General features: G+C 37.7%; 1 protein-coding gene across 7 annotated transcripts in view; it reads right to left on the reverse strand.

Moving 5' to 3' along the window:
- Positions 1-254: 254 nt before the first annotated feature.
- The window catches only part of CDK13 (cyclin dependent kinase 13), a 47,129-nt gene continuing 26,524 nt past the window's right edge, over positions 255-20,859 (reverse strand). For 2 of the 7 annotated variants that reach the window (XM_015617370.3, XM_015617368.3), the window contains exons 7-14: positions 18,604-18,660; positions 15,825-15,926; positions 15,630-15,707; positions 13,487-13,603; positions 12,415-12,546; positions 9,919-10,124; positions 6,492-6,872; positions 255-5,365 (exon numbers count right to left, since the gene is read on the reverse strand). In XM_015617370.3, the coding sequence (XP_015472856.1) occupies positions 4,509-5,365; positions 6,492-6,872; positions 9,919-10,124; positions 12,415-12,546; positions 13,487-13,603; positions 15,630-15,707; positions 15,825-15,926; positions 18,604-18,660 (1,930 nt within the window). In that variant the 3' untranslated portion in view covers positions 255-4,508. Of the gene's footprint in view, positions 5,366-6,491; positions 7,053-9,918; positions 10,125-12,414; positions 12,547-13,486; positions 13,604-15,629; positions 15,708-15,824; positions 15,927-18,603; positions 18,661-20,859 lie in introns of all 7 variants that reach the window. The other 5 variants (XM_015617365.3, XM_015617364.3, XM_015617371.3 and 2 more) reach the window with 4 other exon arrangements.

Below are 20,859 nucleotides of genomic sequence, written 5' to 3' on the forward strand. Positions count from 1 at the left end.
GCACTCTGCCTGCTCCTGGGGCACCACCAGTGCTCGAGGGATGCTCTGCTGCACCTTGGCTCCCACACCATCCACACTGCCAGCAAAGGCTCACACTGTCAGTCCCTGCAGGGCTCCTTTGAAACAGGACCGGAGCAGTCAATGGGTTTTATTAAAAACTTGCAGAATTTCAATACACTGAAAACATTCTCAGTTTAACCCAATGTTCTTTTGAAATGCTATTTGACAATCAGAGAGGGAAAACAAGGAAAGACTTCAATTTTCAGTATTTTATTTACAGGCCGCACAATACATTTTATATACAAATGGCTTAAAATAACAAAGAGTAAGCAAGCTGAAGCATAACAATTTATTTTAAATTAAGTTGTCTCGAAATAACTCCTGCAATAAAGTTTCTTCACCCTGATAAGCAAGTTAATTTGAAGTCAACCCAAGGTCATTTTATTTTTAAATATAGAATTCAAATAGATTTTCTGGCGATTCCTAAATTTCATGACACACTTCTGCAAATACAGAACATCCCAAAACTCTCAAGAAGGGTGATAGCCAAAATTTCCTCATGTAAAAAAACACTGTAACAGAACAGACTGGAGAAATGTTGTATGTAAAACACTTGCGTGTTTTATTAATGAAAAGAAGAACGCAAGTAGTACATCTGACATTTTTCTCTCTCAGAAACAGAATTCATGGTCCAAGACCTAGTTTGCCTACAGACAAGAGGTATCCTGTGTTACTTCAGTACTTCAGTTTTTAACACACAATTATCTATTAAACTCATCCAACTGTAAACTTCACCATAACTGAAACTGCCTCCACCAGAACTGAAAGCGAAAGGAGAAGAGTGCTCAAAACCGTAAGAACTTACAACATGGCACTTTACTGCCTCTGCTTCTAGAAAGCACCTGACACTACTGTGGGATGAAGAAAATTTGAGACCACATTTTATGGAAACATAAGAAAATAGATGTTTGCCATTTAAAAATTATTTTTCCAAGAAATTATATTAACATTTAAGGATACATGTATTTTTATATCTCTTCCCTAGCACTGCTCATTCTGTTCAGGATAACGACAACTAGCAATCCATAAAAGTGGTTTTCTTTTCCTTTGGCTGAATTTAAGCATTGTAATAGTCTAAGTGTTTTAAGTCATGGTCATAAGCAGTCCAGTCGTGCTCGTTTTCTTCCTCTTGGTATGCCTAAAGACCACTTAATATAAATAATGAAGTACTTGCTATTTGATAGTCCATTATTACAGTATTTCACTATATTTATTTAGAAATACAAACACACAACACTTACTTTTTGATGTAGTATCCAGGTCTCTGTAGCTCACTTTGGAATCGCAGCACGGAAAACATAAACCCAAAGGAATGAGGGAGAAAGTAATAAAAGCCATGGCTCCACAGAAAAACAACGCTGTTTTCAGAATGCCTACTACTGCATCAAAAATGCAAGAGCCACATGATGTAAAATGCCAAACTAGTACAGACTCTCTGCTGAGTGGAGTTCACACGTAAGGGTAAAATGCTGCCATAAGCACCTCATCGTGTGATTTAATTCAAGAGAAATGCTGACAGGTAACACACACGTCCAGTACAAATGAATGTAGACCTGCTGTCCTTAGATCTGGACAATTCCCTGGCTGCTAACCTGCTCAGACACAATTCCAGGCCAGGGGAGAGTGGCTGCAGGCACTAATCCTCCTGCCACACCATCAAGGGCAGAGGCTCTCACTTGCACCCAGCCTCCATCAGCCCAGGAGGAAAGGCATCAGCAAAAGACCCAGCAAGATTCCCTGGGTTGTAATTTTTTCAGAGTTATCACATATGGAAACACATTCACTTTCCCTCCAAATTATCCCAACACTGTTGCTCCAGGCAAATGCAGTGTTCAAAGTCACAAGCTAGTCATCTTTAAGCTGGGGAAAAGGAACTGTACAGTATTCATCTGCTACAGCATAGCAGATTTTGTTACTGATTCATCTGGAAGTCAATTGGTTATTGCACTTCCTCTCTCCTCAAAGTCAGGATTGTGTTGAGGTTATCGGGGATTTTTCATGGGCAAAGACTGAAATCCATTCTGGTAGAACAATGTCTGTAAGTACTGCCAGCTCATAAGGAAACTGCACACTCATTTACAGAGGCAGAGGGGACCAACTCCTCTGCATTGAATGAAGCTAACTAAATGACTTGAAAATTTATGTCCGAAAGGGAAGGTAGGAGACACAACTTCTTCCTGGTATTTTTGTATTGGAAGTCAATTATAATTAAGTTCTCTGAGATCTACTCTCCATTTGAACTTACCTGTGTTTGTAGCCAGCTATTGCCTGCAGTTACACTTGAAGTGCAGGTGAGTAACCCCAGACTGCACATCTTTAGTGAAAGTAAGTGCATATAAGCTTTGAAAGTCTTTTGCTTGATTCTAGAAAAAAACCAATACAAAATAAAGAGAAATCTGTGCATATATTTGTGGGTCTGGGTTTTTTAAAGATCAGTAAACAAAGAGCCTTAGCCAACACTGTCCATATCTAAATGACACTAATGATTTTTGTCTTTGAAATTTTACTAGGAGAAAAATGCTATGGGGACGTCCTTACTCAGGGAAAAGACGGTCCAGGGCACTGTCATTCACGTGAAGCTTTTGCCTGTCTTACACACAGGCTGTTCAGGTTCTTTCCAACCTGGACAGTTTTATTTTCAGATGGCAGGATTCACAATAGGAACATTGTGTCTAGTGAAGGCAACTGCCAGACTTGGGGACAGTGTAAGCAGCAGAACTCTCTCCATTCCTCATCTGCCAGATCCTCAAACACTACACAGGCAGCAAAGGGAGTTTCTCCATGCTGTACAGTGTGGGAATTAGCCATATAAGAATCAAGTTTTTCAATTAAAACAAAACACCAACAGCTTTGGCTTCTATTCTGAAAATCCAAAAAGTCATTGACAAGACATATGTAATAGTGTAAGTAGAAATTTTACTTTTTAAAAAGTAGTATTTAAACACTCAGTTACATAAGGTACCGATTTGTCAACTGGATAATCAGTTGGAAAATTGTTTCCAATATGGGCTTCAAGACATCATTTTACGTACAGGCAAAATAAAACCATACCTCCTCTCTGCAGGAGAGAGACCACTTGTTGCCAGAGGAAACAAAAAAAATACCATGCTGGAAGTTGTAATTAGTATGAGGAGTGGCTCTTGGTAAGAGTTTTAACTATAAAAATTTTAGTTGTTCCGAGACACTCAATTCCAATATTAAAATGTTCTGTGGAATAGCAGATAAAAATCAATTAATTGGCACAATCACAAGTTTACAGCGAATTACAACTAAGTGTCAAACATTTTGCCATTGCTTTAAATACTGGTCATTTTTCCTTTGGTTACTTCCTACAATGCAGTATTTGGGGTAAAAAGACAAACCGTGTCAGCTTCTCACACAAAGTAAAGAAATTACTGCTGTTGACATTTAAGAGAAAAAAACTATTTCATCACTTGGTAAGGACATATAAAGTATAGTTTATTTGGCAGAGGAACTAAAACACTTACTACAACTCCAACAGGGAGCTGAGGAAAAACTACACTCTTCATTCTTCTCCTCACTTTCAACGTTTCTCATGAAGTTCAATTTGGAAATTACAATTTTTTCTAGGTAAGATCAGGTCTCTAAGTAACTGGCCCATGTGAAGTAAACACCACAAGATTAGGACCTGTTCGAGTTTCTTATTATTATCTGAATTCTCTTGTTAATTACCCAGGTTTAGGCATTATGTTCATAGTGACCTATGAAGTACTTCCAAGTTTTTGCAGACCTTAAGCTTACAAGTTAAGGCACTTACCATTCAAGTAAAACAGTTTTTATATAAACAAGTGTGGGAGATGGAGAGAACATTTTACCAGAACGCCCATTTTTTTTTTTCTTGAAAGAAAAAAAAACGTTGACCAAATATTTATAAAATTTTGCATCAAGAGAAAGGTTGTGTTTTATTATCTGAAATGAGCACGAAATACACCTTCCACAATAACACTGAAAGCAGTGCAAAGACTGACAGTGACCTTTGACTAAAGGTAGTTCTGTAAAAAGAAAAATACCAAATAAATCAGTGCCCTGCTTTGATTGTTGTAAAATTTCATTTTTTTTTTTTACATAAAAGTTGGTCCAAACTTACAAAAAAAGCACAAATGTGCATAGTTCAGAAGATCTGAAAGAGTGCCATAAAAAGCTGATGTCCCTAAATTTAGCATCCACTTAAAACTGCCAAAATACAAAATAAAAGTCAGAACTAGAGTTTGTGAACATGTACAATCAAGTCATCTAGTTTTTAGACAGCATGAGTTGTAAGCATTTTTAAATTTTTCCTACTGTATGCAAGACCCTTTTCCACATAAAAATAAAGCTGTTGAATTAACATTATTCAAGTCTGTTGAATTGCTGCTTTAAATTGCAGCTAGGGGGAAAAAAAAATGTTTTTCCAGATAAAAATGATGTGCCTGAGGAAAAACAGATACTCAATATGGTAATCCTCTGCCTCGCCCTCTTACTGCAGATGTGCTAATGTGTCCCCTGTATCCCTGGGAATAGCCAGGTCCTTGGGCAGGAGAAGTCCAAGTCTGTCCATGCATGTGGCTGATGCCAGTGGGATTTTCCTGTAAATTACTTCCATAGCTATAGTTGTGAATCTTTGTGGGCAAAGAGTGCGCACTCTCTGGCCCTGTGGAAGCATCACTGCCGCTCCCCAAAACCGGGATTGGGCCATGGCTGTATTCAAACCTATGGTCTTTATCTCCACTGAACAGCATGGGGCCAGCGTTGAGGTAAATGTCTCCATAACCAGTTACTGAGCTAGGAAAGGATTCTGGAAAGGCTGATGGAGGAGGGGCAGCACCAGAGTGAGATGAAGCAGTACTGTAGTTATCCAAAGACTGAATATCTGAGTTTCCAAGGAAACTCCTCCTTTCTAATACTCCTGATGATCCGCTTCCTATTCCATCGCTAGTGCTGTAACAGGCAGATGAGAAGGACGATGATCCAAAGTTATCCTTGTAGTCTGGGCCTGTTACATAGGAGTCTCTAGCCTGATAATCCACACTCGTTTGTACTGGCTCCTCCGTTGTCGCCTGAGCTTGATGCTGAGCCAGCAGCTGCAGAAGAGCTGCTTTCACTCCTGCATGAGGATCTGTTCCTGAAGAGTTACTTATAGGCAAATGCTGATTCTCTGTCCGATAATCAAGGTCTTCATCAGTGAGCGGCGGAGGCTCCGGTGGCTCGGGGGGACGCTGGTCCGGAGGCAAGATCCGAGGGCGCTCCTGCTCAGGTGTTCGGTTCAGAAGCCTCATCTCAGACTGCCTAACCAAATCTTCTTGACCTAAGACAAAAGAAGAAAAAGAAAAGCTCTGGAATAAATGTATACAAATATACAAGTATACAAATAACAGGACCAGAAAGAAAAGGACTCCTTTCTGGAAAAACGTAGAGGTTTGATAACTTCAATTCTCATGAATTTATTAGTTAAATTTAGCAGTAATTATATTATTTTGGGCAAAATCTGGCAACTGCTCATTTGCATAAGGAGCATGATGCAGGTTACTCCTTGAAGTAAGATTACCAGGCAGTCAGTTAAAGAAAAACAGTTCAAGCTCCTTAAAAAAAGACCCCAGCAAAACCAAATGACCAGAAAAAAAAGCAACACACAAACAATAAAAATTCAAAGAAGGATAAAGAAAGATTCACAGGATAGAAATCTCAAGGGGGAAAAAGGCCACTCTATCAAAGAACAGCAAAACTCAAGGCTTGAAATAAACATAAACAAAAAATCACACCTCTCAACCCACCCCCTCCCTCCCTCCAAACCCTCCAAGAACAGCCCCAAATCGCTTCAGAGTATTTCTTTCAATAGCTGGAAACACCACAAAACAATACATGAACCACCATAATAAATCTGAATTTGCAACCCAAAAAGATGAATCGAGCTCTCAACTGTGGGAAGACTATGGAAGCCACTACTATACCTCAATGGAAACCTTTAGCCATGTGTGTGTGTGACAGTTAATGGGTAACTGCTGAATTTGACACTAAGGAACTGATCTAGTCAGCATTAAAACCCAAAAAAGAATACTGTCTCACCAAAATAAGCTTTACCTAAACACACAGCCAAAACTGGCAAATTATATCTATGCATCTGCTAGAAAAAAAACTGTCTTCACCACCACACTCACCACTAAGAAAACCCCAATCCCCAGGATAGTAACCTAAACCACTACAATGTTTCAATACTAATACTTCTGCACTTCTTAGGTAGGGTATCATTGTTTGCTCTGTCTGCATGGCACCTGTTAGAGACAAATTCTCTGAGATGTAAAATGTGACCAAATCTGTTTCATCTCCTATACTCGCACAGATGCATATGGCAAACATGTCAATTCTCTACTCCCAAATTATTACATCTCCAGTGCTCCAGGTATTTGCTGGTTAGCAATAAAGGCCTACAGTACCTGCAGACACGTATAATGACTTGATCAGATGTGGGTAGCCAGGTGCTGGAGATTCCACGTCGTCTCGGCTGACAGACACAGGAGTGGCGAGCTCTGGAGGCTGCCTGAGTTGTAATGACATTTCATTTCCTGATCCATTTTCCTTGTCCTCCAACGCAAAATCTTTCTGTTTTGTTTGCTGAGCCTTTATTAACTGAGACAACAGAACAGCAAATGCACTCTGCACAGCTGCCTGGGCAGCATCAGTCTCAGCCTTAGGCTGACCCAGCTGAGCAGGTGGCACAGGGGGCTGCGTGACCATCGGCTGTTTTAGAGGCTCCTGCTCTGGAGGTGGTGGCGGAGGAGGTGGCGGCTGCTGCTGCTGTTCTGACTGTTTTTCACCTGCTGACAAAATTCCAGCAGGAAGATTTATTTTATTTAGTTGCTGCTGAGTCTCTGGATTTACCTTAATATTCAATACTTGGGCAAACTGTGCCAAACTAACACTTGTTTTAGACTGTAGCAGGTTTAGCAGGATTGCCACTTCATTCTGGTTTAACTGCTGTCCAGTGCTTGTTTTTGCTAAAGACAAAAAAGGTGTTTTTAAGTATTATTTAGAACTGGCATATTTCAGAAACTCAAAAGAAGACTAATCTAACATGACTGACATGACTGGCAAAGCATGGGTTTGGACAACACAGAAATGGAAAGCTTTTACATATTAACTGTCTTTGGGGAGTATCTATAGGAAATGGAACAGTAAGATCCAATATAACCAAAGTGACTTCCATGAGGTGCACACATGCACTTGGACAGATGGAAAAACACCAAGCTAGAGCTCAATTTTCCACAATATAACTAAGCTGGGGCTTAAGGCCACCTGCTTTAGGCAGCTGTAAGACTTCCAATCCCCATAAAATTCCCTATCTTTGACATATCACAGCTCTTTGTTAAAAAGTAGCCATCTGTAAAACCCATTTCCAAGTATATTCCAGCCCATTCTAATTCAGCATCTGGGTTTTAACACCTGCCCAAGTGACCCAGCTCTAGGTGGCCTAAGAGCTCAAAGTATAAATGGAAATAGAAGTGCTGACTTTGAGGGACAAGATTTCAATCCCTCAGTAGCAGGAAATATGTGATAATATCAGTTAATTCAATTAAATGGAGTTTGCCACAAATCAGAGCAATTATGATGATGCAGGGGAATATGAATAAGGAAGTTTGAATATCAAGGTAGCTTCTGAGCTTCAATCACCCACTGTGGTGATTTACTTTGATAGAAATGAAGTAGCATGGACTGCACCATGCCTTATGAGCAAATGACTTAGGGAAGAAAGCAGCTAGAAACTGCAAAATGAGTGTGTGAGCAGGCTGGCTGAGCTCTGAATTTTTCTTAACCCAGGTCAGCACAAACACATTCAGTCCTCTTCTATCCTTGTCATTGTTCTGTCTTACCAATATATTAATTCATAATATTTGCCTTGCAAGATTTAAGAGCAGCACAGCTGGAGACTGCTTCAAAACCCACAACCCACAGCTCTACTTGTGGATGTGCACCAGATATGAGCACTTGGAATCTACTTAAGCAGGATCCAGGGAATTCAAAATGTTTATGTATCTATATGAATATAATCCACCTTCTATTCAGCAATACAAAAAAAGAAATCACAATTTCTTATGCCTTGTACTGCTGACTCTCGCTTAGATCTTGTGATTAACAGAAGATTTTGTCACATTCAACACTAAAACTTCTCTCAGACTCTCAGTGAAAATTCATCAGAAAAATGCCAAACAGGGAAACTAATCTACCTATTCCACACTTTTTGGTTAGCTTTAAGCTCATTCTAACAGGAAACTGTATTCTAGGAAATTTGTCATAACAAAATTATTGAGCTCTGAACATTTCCTGTTAAACTGCAAAATGCAATAACCAGGGGTCCCATTCATGAATCAGAACATTAGCAATCGATACATGTCTTTTTAACCTCTCCTTTTGGGGTACTTAGAAAAAAATGCAAGAGGTTTGGCTAAAGCATGCATTTGGTCCTGGTGTTATATAATGTGTCTTATTATCTAAGGTGCATTACAGCTTCCAGAAGTGTTTTGTTTAATACAGGAAATGCTTCTATGCTCCACTGAAAATTAAATTGTCTTCTTTTCTAGCTAGATATATTTTTCTGTGTACGTATGGGTAAAAAGCAATATAGGTGTGAATGATTCCTTCTCCATTTGCTTAGGTTTTTTTTTCCATAGTGAGTATTAATGACTAACAGGAGTATCTCATCAGGCTGTTATGTTATAAAAGCACAAAGAAGCTAACTACCCTTTGGACTCTTTAAACTTCTAAGATAGTTTTACTGATGGAGGAAAAGTTACAGAATGAAACATTTTCAAGTTACATTCTTGAAAATGCTGCCAAAACTTTAGCCTAAACATATGGATCTCACAGTTCGTTTACAGTGAGAAACCAGACGAATAGAGCAAGAGGCAATGAATTGCAAAAAAATAAGATCAAAACAGCTACTTTCTATGTATCTTTGCACAGAATATTTGGAGCTCTGCTCTGCTGTTAAACTAAGGGTTGATTCAAGATGGTTATAGTATTAAATCCAGCAGAATTGTCAGCTGCTATGAATGCACAGACTGTTTTTTAGCTGAACTCCTCTATCAGTGCCGTAGGATTTATGGTTACTTTGCACAATTAAAAACCGTCTTGCATTCAACTTTCAGGTACCCATTTAGTGTTGTTATTCTTTGTATTTCTACATATTTTTTAAGAACTATCACTTAACTGCTGAGTATTTCAAATGGTCTCCATACTGGAACCATTAGGTTTTTTTGCTATATTTGTAAAGCTTGTCTCAAGCAAGATACTTTGGTTAAGTTTCAGAATTATTGGCAGTACAAGTCACAGAGGTAGATACTTCATGTTATACCAGCTTCTGGGAGGGGTGGTTTTGGTGTTTGGCATTTCTTTGGGTTTTTTACAACTTCATTTAGCCCCAACAACCTGGAAAGCTGAAGACTAACATAACATGCAGATTGAATCTGTTCCATTTAAAATTACAATTGTTCTAAACTTTGCCTGCTGATCAGTTTATCAATACCAATAAAGCTTATCCAATCTATGGAGATTGTGACAAAATTAGAACAGCCACTGGCTTGTGGAATTACCAAAGAATTATAGATGAGCAAGAGCTAAAATCCCCTCAAAATGAAGAGCAAGCAAGTTAGTTGCTCCGACCAGGCTGCAAAGTTAGGTAAAATTGGTAAGGAACAATTATTTTTCCAAAAGCAAAAGCAAATCTTTTTTAACAAAAATTAAACTTACAATACTGTTCCTCCCTCAAGAATCCAGGGGATGCCAATACTCTGCAAATAACATCTAAAATTTCTAGAGGTGCAATCCAAGTAGTAGGTAATTATAAGAACCGAAAATATTACTGACCAAGTGCTACACTAGAGCTGCCCTGAGTTTTGAGTTGGGAAGAAGTTTGCATGCCTTGTGGGGTGTTGGTTCTGCTCTCATCCATGCCTAGGGACAGATCCTTCCTAGGGACTTTAGCTGCTGTAGAGTCATCAGTCATGCCCATCTGCTTCTGTCTTCTGCGTTTCTTACTCCACAGCTCATGGCAATCCTGCCACAAAGGAAGGCTGCAAAGAATGATTTGAGATAATCAGTTTTGTCCCTATGTTTAATCTTTTTTTTTAATCACACTGATTTTAAAACCACTTAAATTATACATAATATAACTCTTGAAAGATGAACCTACTGGAACTCAGAAATACACCAGGAAACATTTAAAAGCCAGCAAAATATCAGACCTGCTTTTTCTGGCTGAAAACTCTTTACAGAGCGCCTCTTTCAGAAGCACAAGTCCTCCTGGCAGAAAAGGGGAGACAGTACCTTAAAATGAGAATTATTTTCCTAATTATTTGTGTAATTCAAAACTTTAAAATCAATGCTGCACAGTTGCTATGAAATACAGCTTGCATACTACTAGATAACTAAATTATCAATATGAAACCATTTTTTGCAGAGTCCTTCTGTCTGCTTATGAAAGTACTGATGAGTCAGTAGGTCACATATTTGTCCACAGTAATAGACATGGCTATCTAGTGTTTATAGTGTACAGCTCACCCAACCTAGAAAGTGGGTGGGGAAAAAAAAGGAAAAAGTTGCATGAATATATATCACTTGGCACTAGCAAAGCTGGGATGCCAGGAAGAACAAGGGGATATCCTTTAAGAGATATGAATGCAGAGGAAAATTCTCCTAAGAAACTTATCTGCCAGTAATTCTGTCCTTCCATTACGGCTCCCTACAGGCATCTCAATTCTGATTTCCTGAGGAACACAAAGACCCACAGAAATACAAAGACCCACAGAGCCACAAAGACCCACTGAGATGGGTAGTAAAAATACTGGCTTATGTTTTCCTATTACATATTAACTGTCTTGGCAGTTCTGTCACCCAGGAACATGGAAAAACTAGCTGACAAATGACAAGAGACTGAAAAGGCAATTATGACAACTGTTTCCTTTGTTCTCTCCCTCTGAAAATCAACTTGAAGCAAGAACTCATTGTGAGAAGTATCTTGTGGTCCTTCCAATCAGCATGTCACTTTCTTTGGATGAACAGCTCTCCTTCCCAAAAGAGAACTTCAGTCTCTCAAGAGAACAGGCAACATTTTCCTGTCCTGTGCCAGAAGTGAGTGTGGTTCCTCCTACTTTTTAGAATGACACCAGTGGCTAGCTTGTTTTGAATTTCCATATATCAGCTTCTAGAATGGATGTATTACTACATCTCTGAAGAAAAGATCATTTTCCCATTCACTTACTTTCAAATGCACATAAGCAACACGCTGCACAAGTGGTTCTGAAACTTCAGCAAACAGCTTGAGCTTGCTGATTCCTGATTTTCACACAGTGATATAGTCATATTCAGACAATGAAAACTTCTTCAGCTCATTTTCAGGAACATCAGTAATGTTTGCCCAGAGAGGCTGTGCAGAGGTTGTTGTATCTTCTCACTGGAGATACTCAAAAACCATCTGGACACAATCCTGTGCCATGTGCTCTGGGATCACTCTTGAGCACGGAGGCTGGACCAGATGACCCACTGTGGTCCCTGCCTACCTCACTCATTCTGTGATTCTGTGTAACAATCTTGTGTATATAACAGGTAAGTCCATAAAGAATTTTAATAAAATCCTTAGATAAAAAGAAGTCAGTATAGGCTGCCTTGAAGATTCAGTTTACTCAAACAGTATCATAGATTCTATGTTCTCACAGCTATAATGAGGAAAGAATGAGAGCTACAGATTCTCTAGTACCTTTTCACTGTTTATCTCAGGACATGCTCCAAATATGATTTGTACTGACTAAAAATGACTGCGAAGTCACTGCAAAAATCCTACAGGACACTGCAAAACATTTCCTCTAGAGAAATTGACAGGAACAACCCTGCACAGTTTCACTTTTCCTGCTTGTAAAACCAAGGCTCTCATCTGGCTCATGAATCAATTCACTGTATTTCACTTTAACTCTCAGGTACCTGTGCACAACTCTATACCCAGTGTCATTCTATCATGAAAGAAAATTCAGATTCATGGAGGACCTCAAAATCCCTGGAAAAAGTAGACACTGATAAACAGATAAAAGAGAAATTATGCTCTTTAAATATTAGAAGCATTCATAGAAGAGTATTTTCTTTAAAGGTAGTAACTCAGTAACTAGTTCTAGAAATGACAAATCAACTCTTATCTGTTACATAAGAGTCACTTAACTACACAAGCATTTTACTGTAGAATCACCTTTCAATAACTCTATAGGTCAACATTTCTGCCACCATCTCTTTTACTGAACCACAATGAACTTACTGAAATCAGTGCACATTCACATTTCCTCGAGGTCAGTGGCATTACCAGTGGAAATTACTTACTCTGGAGGAGGCATTTTAGATGGTTCCACATCTCGCAGAAACTCACACTGAAGAGCTTGTTCAGCTGTGCAACGCTTGCTGGGATCCAGGGCAAGCATATAATCAAATAAATCTAATGCAGCTGGTGGGATGCTATAAAAGTGCAAAACAGAGGAAAGCGTCACATCTTTATTTTGTACCACACATGTGGAAAATTTTAATTAACATATCCCTTCCAAGAGGATCATTAAGTCCTCAGGTAACTTATATAGTAATAAAATGCACCCACAACCTGAGCTTGATAGTAAGAGGCAGAAATAAACTTCACCTTTTACTACCTGTGCTATTATATAACCCAAACTTTCTTTGCCTTGTGTTGTTTCATTCCTTGAAACCTTGTCCTTACAAAAAACCACACCCACATTTTAAAGCCAAGGCTATATTGTTACTCTACATATTGGAATTTAGCACCAGGGAGTTGGACTTTTGATTGATTCCCAACCAATAATTCTATTGCTTCAAAGATATTAGTCTCTAGTATGAACAGGATTATGCATTTCTCTTGAAACCCACTGTACCTGAAGGAGGGGAACAACCCCTTTAAAATAAGCTTACAGCTGTTTTCCATACCTTTCACTTGCGATATATGCACAAAACTAGTCCAATGGTAGTACTTTAGAACATAATGGTTCAGGTAACTCCTCTGTGTTGAATGAGTTTATGACCCAAAAGACTGTAATGTTAACCAGACTACACATTTAGCTGTAGCCAGGTTTACCAATAAAAAACAATTAAGTACTCTGAGCTGTTTTTTGGACAGGGCAACAAGCAGGTGTACCAAACAAATCCTTAGGTTTCCTTAGGTGAAAGCTGACAGGTGGCTGACATTTTAGAGCCTTCTTTCCTCTTCTTGGTGCTCCTATTAAATAAGGGTTAATACAAGCTCAGTGGGTATCATGGGAAGGAAAAGAACCTAAAGCCATTTTTCTTTACACTTGATCTATGCTTGTTCTCCAGAAAATACTGAAGTTCATAAAGTCTCTGGGAAAACTTAATGCTATTAGAGTTGACTAAACTAATTCTTCATCCTTACAAAGCAAACTCTTCTCTCAGTTTTCGACGATACTGCTTCTTTGGTTTCATAGTGTTGAAATAAGCTAATTTTATAACATCAGGCCATACTGCTGGACAAGGACTTCCACAAATTCGGCTGTACCAAAAAGAAGGGAAAAAAGGGTATGAGATCCAAAACCACAAATGAGCACAGCTGTCATTTTTATTAATGAAAGTACAGTGAAAACAAAAATAATTTTCAATTTTCCTGTTCAGGTTATTTTTAGCTAAGATTTCTCCACTGTCAAATGCCCCACACCATTAAATAATGGTGAATTGTCTATAAAGGGTAATCACTCCACAGAGACTAAACTTACTGTTTCTGCCTCAGTCCAGTCTAGACATCCTTTACACAAATATTTTAAGAAACCCAACCAATTACATCTGAAGGCATGGTATCTGACTAGAAGAACTGGATAGCCCACATTTAGAGTAAATTTTATGTCCTTAGCTTCCAACCCCAATGAAGAAAGATATACCAAATAACTGAAAAAGCAGTTTACACTGAAAATTTATTTAATGCTGAAGACATAAGGAAAAAAACCCAAGCAATTCAGTAAGTCCTGAAGACAGAAACCACTAGAAAACCTGTGTATTTCTTACTTCAGTTTAGAGTTTTATGTCTCAAGCCTTATCTATCTCAACAAATGGAGCTGCCCATATTCTTATGCCTCACATTCCATCCCCATCTTTTTTTGCAGCCAAGGATGCCTAAGAACAAGTTGATCAACCCCACACTTCTGAGCAGAAGAAATAATAAAGTATTTTCGTATATGCAAGATTTCAAATTCTGATGCAGGCAGCCATAAAAGGACATACATTTCCCTAGTTCAGCCCTCCTTGTTAGGGTATGTAATTTTCAGGAGGGAGAATAAAAATAATAAATCTCTTACTATCAGAATGTACTTCAGGTCTGCCTTTGATAAAGTTTGAAAAGATAAACATATAACTGTTGACTGCAACATGATCACAGCAGAGATGTTGATAAAACTGATATATTATGCTCAAACAGCAAAAAATGCATAGCATCAGTGAAGACGAGAAATGAGCTACAAACAGAAGCTTCCAGCAGAAGGACATCACAAAGTTTTAGAGTTCTGTACCAGAGGTAAAACACCAAGAAATAAAAACTTTGATTTATTCGTTCTCATGTGCTTCAATGCCATCTAGTGCTCAAAAACAAAAATTCCCAAACTCATGAGTTTAATTCTTACGCCAAAAACAACCACTGATCTTTTTTGTATCTCCTAATACCTTCAATTTTTCAGGCCAGCTGATAACACGTTACACAGAAACATGCTACTATTCAATCTGTTTTGAAAAACATCTCAATATATGACGTTGCAGGATCTTTTATTAAGTTAATTTGACCATTTACTGTTCACTTTCTGTAAGTTCTGTAGGATTCACCCTCCTTTCCCTTGTTTCTACGAAGAGCACCTCTCCTCATTTACAATGTCAATTATGATATCAGAATCAAGAACAAATTTTGTTTGCTGAATAAAGGGAAAGAAGATGATGCACTTTAAATCCATTAAAGTGGATTTAATTGCAATGAATTAAATACTTATCATTCTATGATTCATTCAGAACAAAGAAAGAAACAGAATTTTTATCTCCACCAAATGTCTGGCAGTTTGTAAGGGAACAGAAATATTCCTGCAAAAATAATAAAACCCAGGTGTGTACATGGTAGGCTTGAAACAAGAACTCATGGGCAGCAGAATGCCAAATACCTGCTCCTCCCATTTGTCCCTATTATTGTCCATGTTCTCATTTTGATTTGCTGCAAGTAAGTTGCAACATCATCTAAAAAATGACAGGCATTTTGATGACTCTCTTTTTACAATTTCAGTAATAGGCAACTCCAGAACTCCAGCTACTCTACAAAAGCATATCTTACTTGTTAGCTGTACACGGCTAGGAGCACAGAACACTCACAAAGAAACCTTCATGTCTGTGCCAAAGTCACTTGTGTAACATGCCCCTCAGAACCTTGAACATCTCATTTGGGGCACTAACTGAGCACTTGCAAGTATTTGCAGTGTGTTATCTCAGACTTTAACACTAAGAAACCTGACGATTTAGGAGGCACCTACTACATAGCAGTGCTTGCTAGTTACCTTATGAGTTCCAGTTGAGCAAGTTCTTGATTGGCTTGAAATATTGGCTTTTTTGTAAAAAGTTCACCCAGGATACAGCTGTAAAACAGTTTTGCAAAATTCCATCATTATGGCTTTCAGCACAGATCGATAGAAACTTTAAGATTTATTTTTGGCTTGTTTTTATCCTTGCTATGCTTCTATCCAAACTCTTACCCACAGCTCCAGACATCAATAGCTGGTGTGTATCTTTCTTCCCCAAGAAGAAGTTCAGGAGGCCGATACCATAATGTAATAACTTTGTTGGTATATGGTCGGCTGTTGGAAGGAGGAAAAAGAGAGGACTATCATTTTAGTATGATCACACTTCTGAAAAAATTATACCCTAAGGACATTACTTCTGTGATGCTGTTTAAGAACAGTACAATCCTTCACCACCTTTTAATTTTAGTCCTGCAAAGTGGTAGCTCTACAAAAGCAAACACAATTGTCTGATGAAGGCTATAAAAAGTCAAATTGAAGATACAAATAATAATCACAGATCCACCTTGATGCTATCTGAATTTTGTGTCTCCATTATTATTCAGAAAGCAATACTGTGTATTTATTACATTGCTAGTTATTTCAGGAGCAGAACCTGAAGATAAAACCAGTAACTTCCTCACAACTGTTGGCTATTATCATACTGAATACAGGACCTCTACAAGCACTTTAAAAAGAAGAAAAAAAAAAGTCATTTTTCCCTCTTTAAGTATGAGCAAAAGAGATAAAAGCCTTTTTCTGGAACTACATTACTGACAAATTTTGATTCCAAAGCCTGGAATGCTTCTAGTATCTTCTTATATTTCACAACATCTTTAATTCTCCACAGCTCTAACCAGAAATTTTGGTCACTGTGAATAATCCTTTCCATCCTCTCACTAAAGCAATGAGTTCTCCTAATGCAGACGCTTTTTTTTTTGTGCACAGGCTGAACTACTCCATCAACTGTTCATAATGGAAAGCAGAAAAAGAGATGTTCCATTTTCATTTTGTTTCAACCAAGGTGCTTTAAGTTATTCCAGAATTCTTTCAGGTTTTGTTCAGTTTTTCACAGTTACCAACACTCAGTAACTCCAAACAGAAAGAGTAACATTAAGTATGAACAACCATAGAATGAAGCCTAACAAGCTCTTACAGCATTCTCAGTAGTACAGGTGTAATTTCTGTAAAATCATTTGAGTCCTTTTTTCATTAATGCACACAACTCCAATTCCTTTTTAGAAGGTAGCATGTTTTTTGGAAACAATCTCATCATTTATCATATTTATCTCTGAAGCAAGCATTCCTCTATGAAATCTTTACATGTTATGGACTTTATCTACAGTTACATTGCTGATAGGTATTAGTATATGGTGATTTTTATTTGAACAGTTGTCTTGTCATGCAAACTGTCGTATCTCCTACTCCAAACATGTTAAATCTACCAGAATAACATTTAAAGGAGCACAACTACAACAACCAATGGGAATTTACTTAAATTTTTATTTCCTCTCCATTATGCCTCTACTAAGTTCTGTACCCTTTCAAACAGTATTAAATTCTAAACAACGGTAAATTAAATGCAAAGTACATGACTTAAAACAGCAGCTATTGTACAGTTGTTGATATACATTAATTACATCTGTTACTGCAGGTCAGAAGGAAAATGAGTGTCAAAAGAATTGCCAAAAATCTACAGAGAGTCTAATTATTTTCCCATGTTCAACTGGCAATTCTATTAGCTAGCCTAATTAAATCTTAATCTTGGTTTCATTTATGCATAATGGCATAATAATGTTGCTGTTTCATGTACAGTAAAATGGGTTATTGGCATTATAAGGACACTGAACCTTTAATCCTTAATGAATAGTGAGTTTTACAAACAAAATTTATATTAATTTTAAAAAACCCAAGCAAAACATGGTAAACCAGAGGGGAAAAACATTAGGCCAGTTTGGTGCATGTTAAAACAAGAAGATAGGATAACATCCTCTTATTATTAAGTACATCCAAACCAAGAAATAGATAGCAGATGCTTAAGATTATTTCACTTTGCTATTCTAGTCAACAGTTTTTATAATGGTACTTAAGCATATTTTCCTGAAATAAGAGTTCTGAGACAACAGCTCAGAGAAACTAATGCTAACACATTTATCAAGAACCTAAGAGCTGTGTAGAAAACAAACTCATAAAGCTAACATTATGGGTATTATTTCCCAAATTAGACATGCAGAAATCAAAGTAAGCTCAGGTATCCAACCATCTCTATATCCAACCACCTCACAGACATACTACTGTAGTGAACATTCAGCCTGGATTTTGAAAAGCCAGTTCCAAATGACAAATACTACATTACAAAGTAAATACTAAAGTTCTTAAACCATAAAAATCTGTGCACCTGTTTTCTAGAGTATGAGCATAATGAAGCCAAGAACAGAAGCACAAGTCATGAGAAGTTTCAGAATAACTTTTATTTAAACTTGTATCTGTGTTTCCAGCAGAGTCAACAGCACTGACTGCCTAAAGAATACAATGAACCCCTTGAAATGTGATGTTAAATTTTACACAAAAGTAATGCTTATTGAATAGGAACTGTATAATGCTTTGTGTCAGAAAAAAAAAAAAAAAAAAAAAAAAAAAAAATTTTGCTTTCCCTAAATAACACTTTCGGTATACCAAGAGAAGAAATATATGTCAGGTTTACAGGACCAGAAACTTAGGCAACTTAATTTCCAATCAATATATGGCCAGTCTCTACCATTATTTAACCAGAACACCTGGAAAAGCAATACACTTGCACAAAGAGACTTTTGTGGTTTTATGCAGTGTAAGACAACATGTATTTCTTTTCCTTTCCTAAGCAATTATATTACAGCACAATAACATTGCCTCTAAACAAAAGTCTGTCCTTCATAATAGTTATGCAAAAAGATTAAACTTCTGAATGCTACTTCACAGTACAATTGTATCTTACCTTTCTTCTGAGTTGTACAGCCGAGCAAGCCCAAAATCTGCAAGCTTTATCTGCCCTCTGGTGGAAAAAGCAAAGAATTATTTAGTGTTTAATCCTGTTAAGCTTTCTTCCCTCAAAATCAGGTAAAGCTTAAGACTGCAACAGCTGCAACTGATATTCACCAAGCCACATTAATAAAGAGGCAATGCTTTGCTATCTCTTCATCTCTTCACTAAACAGCATGCTAGCTTACTGAATAGCAAAGACAAGTAAGGAAAATTAGGTATGCTTATCAAATGGCATTTACATTACTGGATATTAGTCAAAATTTAGGTCTATACCATAAAATATTCCAGTCAGTAACTGTGCAGGAAAAAACTGAGGGAAGAAACTGCTATTTTCTCAGGCCTTACTGCTAGCATGAGCATTTGTACAGCAAACAACTATCAGCAATCATACTTCCTTCTAGGAAGCCATCAAAGTCCTGTTCTGTGCTTATAATTTTAAATACGGCCTTTACATCAGGGTGACCAGCCAGATAAGGGCCTCTATTTTTGCCAGCACCCAACTTGCTGAATGACATAACCCCTAATCAATTCCTGAGTTTTTCCATATATGAGGGGAAGAGTAGAAGATACTTGCCTGGCAGTTCTCACAGCTAAAAGGAACTGCTCTATGACCAGAAACTCATACTATTTATGTATGAAGTCCGGATGATTCAAACAGAAAGTTATCTGCAAGCTTCTCTAATACATAAAATGAATGTTGGACTGTTATATGTGGTTTTCCTTTTCTGTACTGATAAACTTTTATAACTCACATCACTTTCAAATATCTGTTTTTTTATCAAATTATGGCAAGATTTGCTGCTAGCATGACAATTTTGTGGTAACAGCATGTACATGACCATTTTGTGGTAATAAAATATACAGGTTATAGTTTTCATCCACTTTTCTCAGACATTTACTCTTGATTTCTTGAAGAACACCCATAAACAAAGAAATGTTCCCCTCAAATTTATGTGTTTATTTCTGAGAATGTATTTGCAGAAGAAAAATATATATGCTCAAAAATTTATTGAAGTTGCCCATGTAAAAGATACATAATCCACATGTTTGGCTTCAGGCTGTAAGTAGTAATAGGATTTTTGAAATACTGGCTTAAAATTATTCAGATCTACTACATTTCAGATCTGCTACTGGTAGAAAAATCTAAGGATGTTCAGACACTACCCTCGGGGGGAAAAAATCCAATTCTGTAACCTGGATTGGAGAGCACAGTGAAATAACCAACTTCTCCTCTACCATAAGGCACTCTTCTCCACTGTCAGCTTCTGAGTTCCCAAAGGTCTGCACAGAAACACTAACCCTGGAGATTAGCAGGTAATAAGATTACGTGTGTGGGCACAGTGAGTAATGGGGAGAAACAAGTACATGTGTTTAAGAATCTGTATCATGATCTGGCAAAGCTGTAGTAGGACACAGAGCTGAAAGTAGTCTAGTGTTAGTTGGCTCCAAGAGAAAAAGAAGGAAGAAACAGAAAATTTGATTTGGAGAAAGCTGGGAGAAAACTAGGCCTATCAGAATAGCCCCTTGATCAATTTTTCCCAGTATTTCATCTCCAACAGCAGCAGTAGATTTTTAGGAAGAACATGTGAACCCACTCCCTTTGTGGCTCACCTTCCTCATACTTAAACATGACCCACACTCTGTTAAGGATACTAAAACAGGGATCCCTGTCCATTCCCATTAGCAGGTGTTAATGATCCAACTCTTGAATGTGTCTCATCTTTGAAACTCCTGACACTACCCAGAAAACTTCCGGTGACAACAAATCCCAGGAGCTGACGACCTGCTCTTTTTTTAACTATACCTTTGCTTGCTGCTATAAATCTTGCTCTTATGCTGCTCCCTGGATTTAGTACTCCAGGTTATGATGCACAACAGCTGGTAATGAAGTCATCCACTATCTTCACACTGGCTTTTTATTTGTTGTTGCTGCTGCTGCACACTGAAAACACCACACTTACTAATATGATTTGTAATTACCATGTTTTAAAGTAGTAAGAAACAAATTACTCTCCCCCTTTGATTATAGCAATAACTGCAAGTTAAGGCATATTTGAACATGCCTGATCAAAAACTCATTTAAAGCATTATCTTGACTGATAACAACAAGGACCTCAGAACTGTCATGAAGAACCAGCCTAGCCACACTTCAATCTTGAAATGAGATGGCAGAAAGAATACACATCAAACACTTATATCCTACAATTAT

The sequence above is a fragment of the Parus major genome, chromosome 2 (genome assembly GCF_001522545.3).
Source record: "Parus major isolate Abel chromosome 2, Parus_major1.1, whole genome shotgun sequence".
Lineage (NCBI taxonomy): Eukaryota > Metazoa > Chordata > Aves > Passeriformes > Paridae > Parus > Parus major.